At 42.0% G+C, this 15,867-nt stretch overlaps 1 protein-coding gene across 1 annotated transcript; it reads right to left on the bottom strand.

The window, feature by feature from the left end:
* Positions 1 to 8,838: 8,838 nt before the first annotated feature.
* COX7A2 (cytochrome c oxidase subunit 7A2) lies at positions 8,839 to 11,703 on the bottom strand. Its single transcript, XM_088537546.1, has 4 exons — positions 11,628 to 11,703; positions 10,501 to 10,590; positions 9,871 to 9,955; positions 8,839 to 9,054 (listed from the first exon to the last, which is right to left on the bottom strand). The coding sequence occupies exons 1-4, from the start codon at positions 11,643 to 11,645 to the stop codon at positions 8,996 to 8,998; spliced, it is 252 nt and encodes an 83-aa protein (XP_088393672.1). The 5' UTR covers positions 11,646 to 11,703; the 3' UTR covers positions 8,839 to 8,995.
* Between the last annotated feature and the right edge of the window lie 4,164 nt (positions 11,704 to 15,867).

Genomic DNA, 15,867 nt, shown 5'->3' with positions numbered 1-15,867 from the left:
TTAAAATCCCCCCTGCACCAATAATTATTCCACCGTGATAAAAATGTGATCAGATTTTTCATTAGCTAACACAACTTGAACTTTTAACACCATCAAGGCTAGTTCTCCATTTGGCCACAAGCTGTCCTTGGAGACCAAGCTTGACCCTGATGTCAAAATATATATGTTAATATATTTTGATTTTAGAAGTACTGACTCATGAAATAAAAAGGTCTGAGAGCAAAAACTCAGGACTGGGAGAGTCTTTCTCTGCATATAACTGTTAACAGTCCAAACCCCTCCAGTCCTACTAAAAAACCCTTTGCTGCTACAGTATGTCCTCAGCTGCAGTCATGACTTTTTTGGGGCCATTCCTAAACTCCTGGTTAGTGCCATGTTACTGGCTTGGCAGTCTGGGGCACTCACCAAAAGAGTTATAGAGAGTGCACAAGAGGCAGGACTTGGGACAAGACATGGCCAGGAGTTGTCCCAGGCTCAAGGAGCCGGGTAACCTGGGCTAGATATGCTTCCCTGGGAGCTATGGGGCTCTGTTTGCATATGCCACTTCCCACAGGAAACTGCTGTTGAAGTGCATGGAAATTCGGAGTGTTTGTGAAAAAAAAGGAGACCAGCCTGAGCCTCGCTAGCAGGCAGTGAAAGTGCTGCCTAGACATCCACTGTCTGGGCACTTGTGAACACCACACGAGCTAAGCTTAAAAAAAGAAGCTTGTTTCTTTTGCATGAATTGTAACTGGCTGGTGACTAACGTGAAAAACTACGTGGAATGAAACAATGCAGATTTAACTCAACTTTTATTTTTTTTTAAATGCAGCCCTGTGGTTGCTGCTTCCCAATATGTTGAAAGCTGACAGTTCCAAATACCAGAATGTAAGATTTATTTGGATTATAAATAGATGTTGCCCTGTGCTTCAGTATCAGAAGCACACTGTTGTGTAAACAGAAAACAATTGTGGGGTTTTTTGTTGTTGTTGTTCGTTTGTTTTGATTTTCAAGGCTACTTGCAAGCTCCTACCCACTCTTTGCTGGCAGCCTTTTTCACCTGGTGGAATTTAGTCTCTCTCATGCATCAAGACCTCTGCAGTTTGCAGAGAGCTTTCACAGGAAGCTGTTAAAATGTCTCTTCTCATATGCCCTTTCTTCTGCTCTCTTGGATGCTTTCCATCTGGCCCAGCTGCTCTGTTAGTTTTTAGCCACTCTAGTTTATTGAACATGCCTCCTTTCTGGCATTGCCCTGATTTCCGTACTTGTGTGTGCAGAGATGCACTTGCTACCAACTCCAGTGTCTCCTATCTGCTCTGCAAATGGCAAAGAAAAACACCTGCCTAATATTTTTAAGCAAATAGCTTTTCCTAGGCAAAAATTGCTTTTGGAAACACCACTATCTGCTGCTTTCCATCCTTTGCTGCTGTTTGTCTTGGGGTTTCCTCTGTCAGGAAACTTCACAAGTCAGTCCTGGCCCAGTGCTCCAGGTGATGTGCTGCCCGAGGAGATCACAGCAGGGACTTTGCTGCATCACCCTCTTCTTCCCCAGAGAGGAGTAGCAGGGGTTGTAGGATAAGGTCCCCTCCTCTCTACTGTGAGTAGCAGTTGGGACCTTGTTTTCTAAGGAAAACAGCAGAATCTGTAATCCCCAGAGATTAGAAGCAGGTGCTTTGCTGCTTGAGCACGCCAGCTGCACCCACTACTCCATCATGCATGGTGACCACGGGCGGTCTCAGCTCCAGGTTAAGGTACTCATGCTGAGGCACGTCTACGTGAGCCCAGTGCCTCAACAGCTGCAAGAGTTGGTGAAGATCTAGCAGATGCACTCACTGGGCTGTGCTCACCTAGGACCAGCACCTTGCCTGGCCTCCACTGATGTCCCAGGAGTGCAAGTCTCTGGTAGGTCCTGTGTTGTGTTTACCAACCCCATGCAGGAGCATCGCATGGCCTGCAACAGTGCTAGATGCCCAAGGTTTCATAAGCAACTTAAGCTTATACTTTTTTTTTTTCACACTAATTTGTCCTTGGTATTTTGCCAAGTTCTCTGCTAGTGCCAAGCTTTGCAGTTTGTTCACGTTAATACCTATTTCCTGGGAACCAGAGTGAGACCAGCTAATGTATCTGACATTTATCAAAAGCCATTTCGATGACAGTGACAATCTGTGATGTGACAGTCTGATGACAGTGACTCACTGATAATCTGTTTTGGGGTCTCAGTCCCCAGGAGAGAGATACAGACTGTGGCAGAGGTCCCTGCCTAACTTGAAAAATTACATCATGTGGCGCTTTATTGTCCAGTCTGGTAGTAGTCAGATAATCTCTCTTCTGCATCATTCTTGAGTTTTGTGGCTTCCTTTTACAAATTGCATTTACATCCCATAGTTAATGTGGGGCAACTTGCAGTTATCATTCTCCGCTTCCTTACCCCCAAATCCAGCTATGTTTTGGATACGATTTCCAGAAGTAATAAAATGCTAGTAGTCTTTTCTTTTTGTCATAGTTTTTTGTTTTCTTTTGCTATTTTTTCTTCTCTTATCTATGTGATTTTATTAAAATAGAGTTTCTTGGCATTGTTTTAGGCTGTTTACGTAAATGCCTAAATTTGGACCTAAGCTTAGGCGGTCATTCCTGAAAATCTCAGCCAAAAGGAGCTGTACCAACCTCCCAGGTCACTGTACCAGGGCTTTGTGACACAGTGGTCCCCATGTAATGCTTCCCCACAGAGCCCATATTAGCACACCACACTATATTTAGCAAAATGTGCTCTACTGCTCCTAAGAGATCACTGAATAAACCTGATAACAAGGTTGGCCTGTCTCCTTTGGAGCTGGGCAACAGAATCATTAAAATGCTTTAATTATATAATTCACTTTTGCATAGTGCTATAATAGATAAGATTGCACATGTGTTTCAGCCTTTCCATTATAAAATTCAGGTCCCAGGGCATTAGTCATCCTGAGTAATTGCTCACATTGAGATGAGGCATCATGGAAGCATTTTGGTATTAAACCAAATCTGGTGTTTGGTGTATGTAATCCACTTAGTTAAAGAGCAGTAGCTTAAAGGTCTTGATGACCTCAGAACCTAGTCCTTGGCCTCCTGGCAGGGAGAGGAGCTGGGAGCAACCTGTCTCGACTGGTGCATGAGCAATAGCAGCGCTGAATCTGCCCTCTCTGCCCTTAGTTTGGGTGTGAAAACACTATGGACACATCAACAGTTTTTGTTCTTGCACAGCTCAGAACTTACCTTTATTTTTTTATTTTTTTATTTTTAAAGGGCAAAACTGAAAAATGATTGAGAAATGATGACTGACAGAGACATATACTTTTTTTTTCTCTTGCTGTTTCAGATTTTGTCAAAAGCAAACAAATGAACATGCATCACTGTTGGCCCTGAGAAGTTCTCTACAAAAAAAATAATATAAAGAAACTGAGAGAGATCAAGTTGCTTCTGGCTTTTTGTGGCAGATGAAACACTTTCAGATGAGCACGTTTAAAGTATCTGCACTGAATACCTAAGTGTTCTTTTCGAGGAAAACCCTCCTGGTGTTTTCAAGCAGGTGTCTTTCTACTTCTGGTGAAATCTCAGGGAACTGTGACCTGCACAGCCAGGCTGAAGAAGACTTAATCCTTAATATAGCTCTAAGGATCCCATTTTATTACACTGAGATATGCCAAGACACCCCACTGATCTCTATTCTATCTCCCCTTTAGAAATTTAATGGAGACTTGATCATGGAAAGGAAAAAGCAATATACTGCAATATGCTTTTAAAACAGCACTGAGACATTGGTTATTTCATATTTATTTTGTAATAATTCTAGGAAGGCTTAATTTAAACCTTCCAACCTTTTCAGCATTGGCTTTGCTATTCTAGGTTTTCTGTGTTTCACTATATGTAAAGCATAAAAATTATTTGATCTTATCTGATCATTCCTTTCCATTTTATTTCCATGCCCACCAGGGAACATCTTGTCTCTTCTGCAATCAATGAAGACCTGATAAGGCCAAGGACAGACAGGCTGGCAACACACTTTCACCAGTGAAAATACCAAAGCTGGTTGTAATAATAAAGTATTAGGGAAAGGAGTGACAGGAGAATTACATGCACTAAAAAATAAAAATAAATTAAGAAAAAAAAAAAAGAAAAAGAAGGGGCAGGAAAAAAGAAGCTTCAAATTTGGTGAACTTGGAACTCAAAGAAACACATTAGCAAAGGACAAATCCATCCCTCTGTGGCAATTTTCCTGTAGGGGATCCGGCCCGCAGTAAGCTATGGGAGTGAGTATTTTGCAAACTGAGTGAGCAGTGCGTACTCACATTCAGAAGAACAGCACAGCCAAAAGAGATCCATTTCAGGTTACCTTTCTTCATTTTTACTGCAGAACTGACTGAAGACTGAAAAAAATAAATTAAAAGGCTCAGACAAGTTAGACTAGAAAAGGTGCTATTACTAAAAGGAATTTCTCAAAAAAAAAAGCAGTTGCACAAGCACGCACATGAAAAGATAGGTTGGTTCAGAGTTACTCATCACCTAAACAGCTTAATTAGGGTCAAGTCAGGTTGATCAGATTGATTTTGCCTATCTTTGGAAGTCTGATTCACTTTAGCAACTATGAAGGTCAACATTCACCTCTCTGATATGTAACAAAATTAGGAAAGAATGGGGGAGGTAAGGAAGGATGGTTTAATGCAAAAGATGGCAAAATAAATTCAGCATGTCTCCTCTTCATTCAGAGCAGCAACAGCCATGTTGAGCAGCACTTGAAAAGTGGCATTTTCACTCAGAAGTCTGGGGAAAGAAAACAAGAACAGATGAGATTGTATACTTACAGTTCTCTCCGGTATTTTCATGACATTTATGGGAATGGTGAGCTCTTTCCGTGCTTTGTTTTAGGAAGCTGATGCTGTGATATTGTGTATTACTATTGTCCTCGGACTTTTACTGGGGAGATTCTTGTGAGTGTCAGGCTAATTGGATCTGCAGCTGCATTCAGCAGCCAAGAAGATGTAGCCCAGGGCACCATTCAAATAGCAGATGGCTCCGCACTACCTGCCTAATGGAGAGTGCAAAACATGTTGGAGGTCTCAGAAAGGATTGTTTAACCTATAACTACAGTACTTAGGATTTAATTTCCCTCTATCTAAGGTCTGTTTATTATTTGGATAATGTCTTCTTTTACAGTGATAGGATCAGCAGTTTTTATTCTGCCAAAGTTGGCACAACAGTAATCTTTCCTTGTTAACGTGAAAACCACATAAGTTTAAAAGGCTGAACAGTGAAAAATAGAATGGCAAGACAAGTACAGATGGAGTACTAGTTGCCCTTAAAATGTCCCCCTCATTTTAGGGGTCATTTAGGACAAGCTCAGAAGACTCCAGGCTAGCAATTTCCATTACCAAGAGCATTTCCCAATTTTTAAAGCCTATCGTTACAATAATTATGGCTAGCAAAAGTAGTCATATAATATGTGTATATATGTAATAAAGTTTACATTTATATAAAGACATACACTTTTTGGGAAAAAAAATAACATTGTCTATACTTCTTAAACACAGGTCAGAAGCCTCACCTGCAGTAAGGTAACAATTGTCTATGCCAGTACAAAAGCTAGCTCAAGAAAATACTGACTCAAGGGTAGTAATTTTGCACTGCAATAACAGAAACAAACAAGTAGAAGAGATAATTTGGTATTTTTTTTATGGCGTGCATTGAATTGCTAGCAACTTGTGAATTCAGATTATTGACCATTATCTTCTTAAAAATTCACCGTTTTTTCAAGTCAGCAGGGAGTAATAGGAAATGCTTACTTTAATGTCTTCTAGTCATAAAATACCCATGAGGAATAGAGTCCTGTGGATATTTTCAGAGATATTTTCAGAGAGTTTCCGTTTACTAGCCCTGAAGATGCATAGCTCTCTTGCTGCTTGCTTTCCTAGAGAAGATGGCAATGTGGGCACCCCGTGTACATCTTCTGGCATCCTGTGATACCTGCAGTGATTTGCGGGCACAGACCAAGGCGGACACGGGCAGCTGCCGTGTACAGCAGCCGCAGAAAGCAGTGCCGAGCAGGGAGAGCACGACGCTGGCGCCGGCGGGCGCAGGGGCAGGGCCAGGGCCACGGTTTGCCCACGCCGCCCCGCGATCGCGGCGCCGCACTGCAGCGCGGCCACGCGAGCAGCTCGCCCAGCGATCGCGCTCTGCAGGAGGTTATTTCACGGAGAAACGTTTGGGGGTTACTGCACTTGCTTTTTCCAAAGCAACTTTTTGTCATCAGAAGACTTCCGAAGTCTGATCACACCCAAAGAGCGTTAGAAAGGTCTACGTGTAAATTCCAGGAACTTTATGTTATTGAGATTTTCCTGTTCTTGCCTAGCTGGTTTTGCATTTACCCCACATAGCGTCCTGCCAAGGTTGCTGCCCGTAGCACAGCTGACAGTTGTTGCCACATATGAGATATTAGCCTCTGGGACTTGACTTACTACGAGAACTGGGACAGCTGCACGTTCAGCTTAGCTCACATCTCCCTGCCTTTCTTATCACAGGATTTGTGTATTCTAAACTGATAAAACAGCTGCAGTTCTTCACACATCCTGTGGGTGGGAAAGGATGCAAAAGGATGCACGCTTTTCCAAAGACTCTGTTCGTTCCTGATGCTGGTTTCTGGATCCCCCAACTTGGTCCGCATCTTGATGCTAACCCAGGCCACACTGTAGCAGCAAAAGCCTTGCCAGTGTTGTCAAGAGCAAAAGGATCCCTTCACCTGCAGCCTGTGAGGCTTCTCCTTCTCATGGGTACCAGTGTTCATTTTACCAGGAAAAAAACAACAAAAAAACAAAAACATAGAATTCCCTCCTTTTTTTTTTTCCTCAAAACATCTACCTAGCTAGTTATTTCTCATCTAGGCATGCACTTGGCTAGTAGTACATTTGTAGTACATTTCCCCACTTTGCTTTTTAGCAGGTTTTTAACTTTACTAGTAGTTCTTCAGTACACGGGCACTTTCCTCCCCATTTGCCTCACTAGTTGCAGGGACCCTCTTTGGTTCTCCAGCACGGTGATGAAAAATTGAAAAACAAAACCTTTAAGCCAGAAGAGGCTTCAAATAGCACTGCAGTGAGAAGCTTGCATGTTTTGCTCATTTCCACATTTTGAAAACCCCCTTGCTCCTCTGATAGAACAAACAAAAGGGTTTTGATTTTTTTTTCCCCAGAGCTCCATTTTTAATTTGTCATGACTGCACAGTTAGCTCCAGACTAACAAGGAGATAAAGGGAAAGAGGCAGCTGTTTTCTTGCTGTAGATGACAATAAAAAAAAGACATTGCTTTGAAATCCCAAATTCCAGCTTGACATGTCTCGTACCTCCCTGAACTATACAATAAAAAACATCTCCCTGTAGAATTGCTACAGTGACCTCAAGGAAAGTCCTACGCGTGGCCATGGGGATAGTGTTTCCAAGAGGCACCTGAGGAGATTCAACCCAACATTCCTTTGCGTCTAACGGTGTGGGGGAGGCTGAGAGCACTTTCAGATGCTTCTCCAGCCCCTGCTTCTTGACCGGCAGAAGCAAACCAAACTGAACTGCACACAGCCAACCTCCAAGCAGCAGCCTGGGAGGAAGGCTACAAAGGCACAGATTTTGCAGAGGAAGATACAACGCGATAGGGGATGCACAGCTAGCACTAGCTCTCTGTCACAGATATTCTTCTGCAGCAATTGCAATAGTCAAGCCAACAGTAAAGTAGATGCATTCAGGTGGCTAATGGTGAGTGAGCTTACAAATGACTCCCACCACACTACCCACCAGCTTAAAGATGGTGTTTCCTAGAAGCAGATTTACACAGTGGGCATTTTCACTAACCTCCTTATCTCGCTCAGAGTAAGGGCTGTGATAGTTGCACAGAGTTGCTAGTAGGTACCCTTGGCAAATTCTGGGCCACAACTGATTCCTGTTTATTTATTTATTAACACACTAACTGATGTCCAGTTTCTCATTCAATATTGTGAAGCAATAGTCTAAATCTCAGCCTGCAGCTTTTGTCTTGTTTTCTGAGAGAGGGCTTAAAAAAGATTGAAAGGTACCTGCTTTTCAGTTTGCAAAAATCTTGGCTGTCAATAGTAGCTTTCTCAAAGTTATAACAAAAGTGCTAACAACTGTAAATATCCCTGTAAGTCAGAAAAGGAAAAATATTGTCCCCCTCTTCTATTTCCTACTTGTTCTAAAATGCTCTGGGGTTAATCTTCTTTTGTGTCCCATGCTGAAGAAATGATTGCTTTCCTCACCCTAATAACTACAAATAATCCAGCTTTGGCCCTCTAAAACAGGAGGGAAAATGCCGGAAGATTACTAGCACTTAAAGATGATGAACATACATATGTTGGTTTTGTGGGCAAAAAATAAATACATTAATATGAACACTTCTCCAAGTACTCAGAACTGCTCATTCCCTGTAGGAAATACAAGACTCCATTAAGCTGTACCAGACAAAAGACAACAGGTGAAAAATTCCAATAGGTGAAGGTATCAGGTCCGACTGAATATGATGATTTATGTCTTCAATTTGTATTCTTCATTTCAGGGCAGGTTTAGCCTAATTCCCATCATTATTTTGAGATGACCTTCCTCACTAAAGACAGAAGATGAAATTATTATATAATAAAGGTATTGCTTTTTGGCAAGGACTCAGGGCATTTAACTCACTTTGAAGTATTAACATAAACCACATAAGAAATAAAAGAGGCTCCTACCAGTAAACATAATTGTTTTGTACATCTATCAGTTCAATAAATGTTTAATGAAAGTAAAATGTACTGTAATTTGGAACACATCTGACACAATCCAGACCACCACAAAGCAATGTAAAAACTGCTTTATTAATTGCAGTTAACATGTTTCAATTCAATAGTGATTCCAAACATTAAGTCAGCTGCTTATAAGACATATAAGCCATGACCACATTCACATGGAACTGGACGAAGAGATGATAGTCACCAGGGCATCTTGAACTGGAATCATTTCTGCTTCTTGGGCATGGAAGCTACAGTCAGTGCATAAAGGACATAGCCTGTTCCTGAAGCAGGAGACAGAGAAGATGCTTTCAGAATGGCAAACACAGTTTGTTTCCAGTCAACATTCATTTCCCAGACTGTCACTGAGGAAATACTGATAATAAGCAGCTGTAATTCAGACACAACATATTTCCACGGCCATGGCTCAACTATTTTTATCCATTTCCTGGCCTTTAGGGAACAAAATCCTTAATTAACTTTCTACGGACTGCATGATTCCAAAGAGAAGCTTGAAAAAGGGAAGAAAGGAAGAAGGGTGAATTTGTATTTACTTATGTTACACAGATAATCATAAACTATTATTTATTCCCAAGATAACTAGCAACATAGGCTAGAGGCAATGACAAACCCACATAACAAGCAACGTAACAGTTAAACATAAACAACATAACAAATTTGGATATATTCTGCTACACGGCACAGTTTCAAAGCCTCAGCAATGCAAGTTTCACTTAGCATTAACAAGAATCAGGCTGGTGGTGCATAGGAGCCATCATTACATTTCACTCCTTTTCAGAATAAACTTTTGAAGTAGTTCTAACTTTGTCTAACATGAAAACATAAATTCTAAAGCTGCCAGCAGTGATGGTAAAATTCTCCAGGAAAAGAAAGACTCCAGATGCAAAGTTAAATAATAAATAGAAAAGGTCAGAATGTCCAAAGTCCCTTCTTTCTGTCCACAAAAAGGATTTTTCATGCTCTAAGGAACAGACTGAAGGAGCTGCACTTACACAGGAAATGTACTGAAGAGTAAATATTTTAATATTAGCATGTTAAGAGACTGCAGCAAACAGTAAATATTTTAGTATTAGTCTTACCAATAACTGCAATACCCATGGTGATTTTATACAATAAAGAATCCATTAACCCGCCTTTAAGATGCACTGGAATGCCATTATCCTCCTAATGGAAACAAGGGAGAATAAAAACATACTATTTAAGTGCAGTTCTTGCCATACAGACTGGACTTACATAACAAAAGCTAAGCAGAACAAGAATTACTAAATCTTCCCTCCTCCCAAAAGATTTTGGAATTCTCGAAAACCTCATCTGAGGTTCAGCCTTGCCTCTCAGGTTTTCACTCCAGCAGAGGTGGAAGTGCAGTACGGATACTGCAAACTAAAGCGTGGAAGATGCTTCGGCATTGCAGCTTCTGGAAACTGTTTGACCCCACTGAAGGCAGATCCCTGCGATCTCTGCCCCTGCCAGCACGTGCAGGTTGCCCTGAACTGCGAGTCTGCACCCAGGCTGCTGCTCTGCATCCTGACCCGGCTTAACCGGCGATCCCTCAGGAAAGGAACCGCAGGGAGCTGATTCAATGACTTGTTAACAAAGACATGAAGCAAGCTCCTAGCAGCCCACCTTTTCTGACCAAACAAAACAGACAATTATGTTCTACCAAGCCTTATTCTTGTATTAACAGTCCACTATCAGCATTCACTTAATACCTGGAAAAACTTCTGCTTCTCAGCAATTCTGTTTTCAACCTGCCTGCGTGAAGCAGTGCTTATGGTCCTCCGGGAAATCCGGGCAAGAGCCTAAACAAAAGATAATAAAATTACTGGTTCTGAAACACTACTTGAGATACAGCCACCTCAAAAAGAGCCAGTTTCTTTTAAAAACAAAAAAGACAGCAAAGCAAGAACGGAGATTCTTTTAAAAAGACTTCTCAAATCAATCTTCCAACACACATAAGAAACTGATGGGTTGGTTATGCAAAACAAAACAAATGCACATCCTTAACAGAGCTACAAAAATAAAATAAAATAAAATAAAATAAAATAAAATAAAATAAAATAAAATAAAATAAAATAAAATAAAATAAAATAAAATACATTCTGCGGTGACTTAAGCTAGAATCTGTTTCCTCAGTCGGATCACATAAGTACCCTCTATGGCAGAATAAGCTGCCAAAAATCCCAAGGCCCCTACTGTATAATTCCTCCAAGGTCTAAAAGCCTGGTTTCATTAATGGGTCGAATCTCAAAATTTAGAACCAACTGTACCTCTAAGCCCTTAAAATCTCATCCAAGGATATTTGTGCCTGCCCCCTCCCCAATATACATACATACATATACATAAAACACCTAGCTCTCTCTATATATCTAGTTATATATTTTATATACATATACACACATATATATATACACATATATATATATATACATACACACACGTGTATATATATACAACTACCAGTAAAACCTAGCTACTGGAAGGTTGCAAATAGCGGAACAAGGCACTGCCTCCCCGCACTTCCGCCCTCCGCCAGTGAACACGCTCTACAACCCCTCCCTTTACACCTAATGACACAAACGCACGTTACAGCAACAGCCTCCACACAGGGATAACCCCCCGCCCCGGCCACCGCCCGCACCCAAAGGCGCTGAACGGCGGCGACAGCGCCCGGCGGGCACCCGGGGCCGTGAGCACCCCCTCCCCGCCAGAGGCTGACAGACACAGCGACGCACGGACAGACACACGGACACACACACGGACACGGACACACACACGGACAGACGGACAGACACACGGACAGACCCAGGGCCGCGGGGCGCCCCGGCCCCCCGCGCACCTGCAGGTTCCGCCACATTTCGCCTCTTGGTCCCGTCACCTCCCGCCGGCTCCAAGGGCACCGGAAGCGGAAACAACCCTCCCCGCACCGCCCCCTCCCGCTGCCAGCAGCGGCGCCGCGCGCCTAGAGCGCCGCCCCGCGGGGGGTGTCGGTCCTCCGGCGGAGCCCGCCTCGCCGCGGGGAGCGGGGAAGATGGCGGCGGCCGCGCAGGGGCGTTTCGCCTTTGCCCCCCCGCCCCGATAAAGGGCTTTGGCTTTTTCCGCCCACCTTTCCCCAAGAAAGGGGAAACAGGTATCACAGCTACCAGTCTTAGCTGAGGGGATATTAAAAACAGCATTTAGAAAGCACAACCAAAGGGAAAAACAAGGTGCTCCAACAAAGGAGACACAGGAACGTGTGGTTTAAGAAATGCTTTCCAAGCGGTCAAACAGTGCTATTAGATAAAAACACAAAACACACCCAGGAAAACACTCCTCCAGGAAAAGTTTTCCATTCATTACTCTTCCCTGTTTTCATCTCCTGATGAAATGATGACTTGCAACCTCATGGTGAGAATATTTCAACTTAAATGCAAAAAACACTGCTCCTGTTCCTAACAGGCTGCGGCAACTTTCACATGTATTTTATTGAAAAGCAATGAAGTTGGCTAATCAAAAATCTAGTTGTTGAACAGTTTTGACTAAGCCAGAATAGAAACTGTAACCCGTCTCTCCCTCTTAAAGTTGGTGCTTGGTTCCAAGCACATTTGTTAGCGGAGAGAATTGGGAACCATAGAATCATAGAATGCTTAAGGTTGGAAGGGACCTCTAGAGGTCATCTAGTCCAACCCCGCTGCACACGCAGGGTCACCTAGAGCACGTGGCACAGGACTGTGTCCAAGCGGGTTTTGAAGATCTCCAGAGGAGACTCCACAACCTCTCTGGGCAGCCTGTTCCAGTGCTCTGTCACCCTCACTCTCAAGAAATTTTTCCTTAAGTTCCTGTGGAACTTTTGGTGCTTCAGTGTGTGGCCATTTCCTCTGGTTCTGTCGCTGGCCACCACTGAAAAGAGGCCAGCACCATCCTCCTCACTGCCTCCCTTATAGACACTGATTAGGTCCCCTCTCAGCCTTCTCTTCTCCGGGTTGAACAGGCCCAGCTCCCTCAGCCTCTCCTCATAGGGCAAGAACCATCTTAAGTCTCAGGTAGAATTCAAGTCCTTTAAGTACTTTCTGACCCTTCTGAAAACCTACAGTGGAATATTTTTTTTTCCACTGTGGAAAAAAACACAGTGGAAAATAATTATTTTTTCCTCAGAAGCAACAAGCTTCCTCACTAGAAACATTTCTTACAAAACTGGAAGATTATAACAAGAGTTTGTCCCAAACTACACAAGTATCTGTGAGGCTCATACTAAAGCACACAAAGCATACACTGACTTCAACTGCCCAGCTCTCAACCTCACTGGGCAAGCCTGCAAACAATCACATTTTCATTTCTTCCAAGATTGCCATCTTTTCTCTTTTCATAGCAATTAATGAGGTCATTAATTACATTCCTAGCTCTGCAACAGTCTTGGGGGAGATTTTTTTTTTTTTTTAAATCTGAGCACAATCCACAGCTCGGGTGAAATTCAATTAAGTTTGTACACAACTCCACTATTTGGTTTGATTGATTCTTTCAGGCCACCTTATCTGAAATCATAACCCAGCAGTAAAGAACTTCACCCACTTTGCTTCAAATCAATTAAAACATTTTTTTAATCTTCCTGAGCCATCAATAATTATTGACTCGTGCGTTCATATCTACAATTTTATTCCCGAAAGGAAATGAAGTAGATCATTTTTGTCAGCAATCTCAGACTTAGGAGTAGCTGCTGGCATAAACCTCAAATATTGGGTAAGAGTAACCTACAGGACTGCTTTATTCCGAAGCACAGTTGGAGTGTAATTGAAGCGAAAGGCTCAGAAGGTGGCTTGTGATTTGTGACTGAGATTACATATGGATAGTAGTTCTTAACAGGCAGTATCTTACTGGACTTCTCTCCAAATAAAACCTGCCACGTAAGGTTATACTTCACATTTTGGCATAAGTGGAATTAAGTTGCCTGGAGAAAAAGTTAATATTGAAAACAAAACAACCTGCACATTTTGCAGCCATGTCAGGATCATGGCACTGAAACAGGCTTTCTACCTTGGTATACCTTTTCACAGTGTTAGAAGCAGTAGGATGTGAGCCTTACATAAGCTAATCGTGCTGCTGCTGAAGAGAGCCAGGAAAGAAGGTGTCTTTTTTTTAGTTTGTGTTCTTCCAAATTCAAGAATGAGAATTTCCAGGAGGCTGGTCAACACAAACAGTCCTAGATAACCATTTCTATGCTCTTAAAGTGCTCTTAAATCTGTCAATTTATTTCACTTCATTTCCCACCTGTCTTCAAATGCACTGTTTTTTTTGTGTTTTTTTTTTGTTTGTTTTTTGTTTTTTTTTTTTGTTTTTTTAAACCTTACTGATAGGGTCAATGCACAAGGCAAAACCCGGTGGCATTGATTTTTCAATCAAGATTATCAGAGATCATATTCTTGTTATTGAATTTTAAAGCTTATTTGCAGTATCTCTAGATTACTGTGTAGATACAACTTGTTCTTTGCCTTCAGTGGCTGTGGCATTACAATTATTATATATTTTTTTAAAGAACCTACATACAATCTGCGTTAGACGTAATCACACCTTTCCCCTAGATGCTCCTTTCAGCTGAATTTTGGGCTCTAGCGTGTCCACACACACTGTAACCCTCATCTTCCCACTGACAGCAGGGCAGAGAGGAAGGCACACTCAGTAATTCCTGCTGCTAACCACGTTCACAGGACTGTTTGACTGGGTCATGCAGCTGCAGACACTTGCAGGTGTTATTTGACACTAGATTGTCATGCCATTTCCTCCCAGAGATTTCCATTTAAAGACACAAACAAGCAAAAAGAGCAAAAACAACAAGGCTTGCCTGTTGGCCTGTGGCCTCACATTCATCATAAAAACAAAATCAGGCTGCTGAGACTCAAGTTTTTGTGACAATGTCACCTTGGGAGGTAAAGGCCACGAAACATCCTTGTCATTTCAACTACAAGCTAATAAACTCTCCCCTCAGACAAGCGCAAGTGACAACTCTCAACTAGCCTGATACAGGTAAAAAGCACCTGAAGTGACAATCTGCTTTGCTACCAGTATGGAGATGCTGAAGACAGACTGCAACACTGCTTAGGCAGCAGCTCTCACACAGGTGAGTGTCTTCACAGAGCTCTTGCAAAAGACAGGGCTGTACCTCAGCTTCCCAAATTACTCTTTCCAGGAAAGATGCATTTATCAGCAGGCTCCCAAGTCAACAGCAGCCTTCAGGACACTTACCATCTCTCACAGAGATGAGACTAAAAAGCAGCATTTCAGGAAAAAAAAAAATGAATTATTTTCTAAAAAAAAAAAAAAAAAAAAAAATCTGAGTGAAGCAAAATATAGTTACATTTGTTACATTCAAGGTGACAAATACTGCTTTTAAAAATCAAAATATATTAATAGTGAGTACTTGAGAGAAGCCCCTTGCTTGCTCAGTAATGCCTGGACTAGCAACTAATCTACAAATAAAAGCCAGTTTATTTAGCATTTTATGTGAGTTTTATGCTTTGTGATGTGCAGATATTGAAGTTACATACCCTTTTTTATGTAATTCCAGCAGCACTTATGACACTGCAGAATCTTAAACAGCCCTTTAAATGTTAAATGGTCCTATGCTGAATTATTATATTACAAAAATAAATTATAATATACCTATGGAAAGCTAGCCCAATTCCACAGTTCATGCAAACTTATATACGAAAATTGCTAGTTTAAAAAAAAAAAAAAACACAAAAGTACTAATTCAGTAAAAAATGATGGCATGTACACATGATAAATGCAGTACTGTTCAGAAGGTGGCTATACATTAAGCAAGGATACCATTAATAAATAACTTTTAACAAACACTCTTTTCAGTGGTGGCCACCAACAGAGCTAGAGGAAACGGCTGGAAACTGAAGCATCAAAAGTTCCACAGGAACTTAAGGAAAAATTTCTTAACAGTGAGGGTGACAGAGCAGTGGAACAGGCTGCCCAGAGAGTTTGTGGAGTCTCCTTCTCTGGAGATCTTCCAAACCCGCTTGGACGCAGTCCTGTGCCACGTGCTCTAGGTGACCCTGCGTGTGCAGGGGGGTTGGACTAGATGACCTCTAGACCTT

This window comes from Tinamus guttatus, unplaced genomic scaffold, assembly GCF_059628265.1.
Source record: "Tinamus guttatus ecotype Peru unplaced genomic scaffold, ASM5962826v1 Tinamus_guttatus_pri_ptg000806l, whole genome shotgun sequence".
NCBI classification, from domain to species: Eukaryota; Metazoa; Chordata; class Aves; order Tinamiformes; family Tinamidae; genus Tinamus; species Tinamus guttatus.
This window is presented reverse-complemented; position numbering and strand designations above follow the sequence as displayed.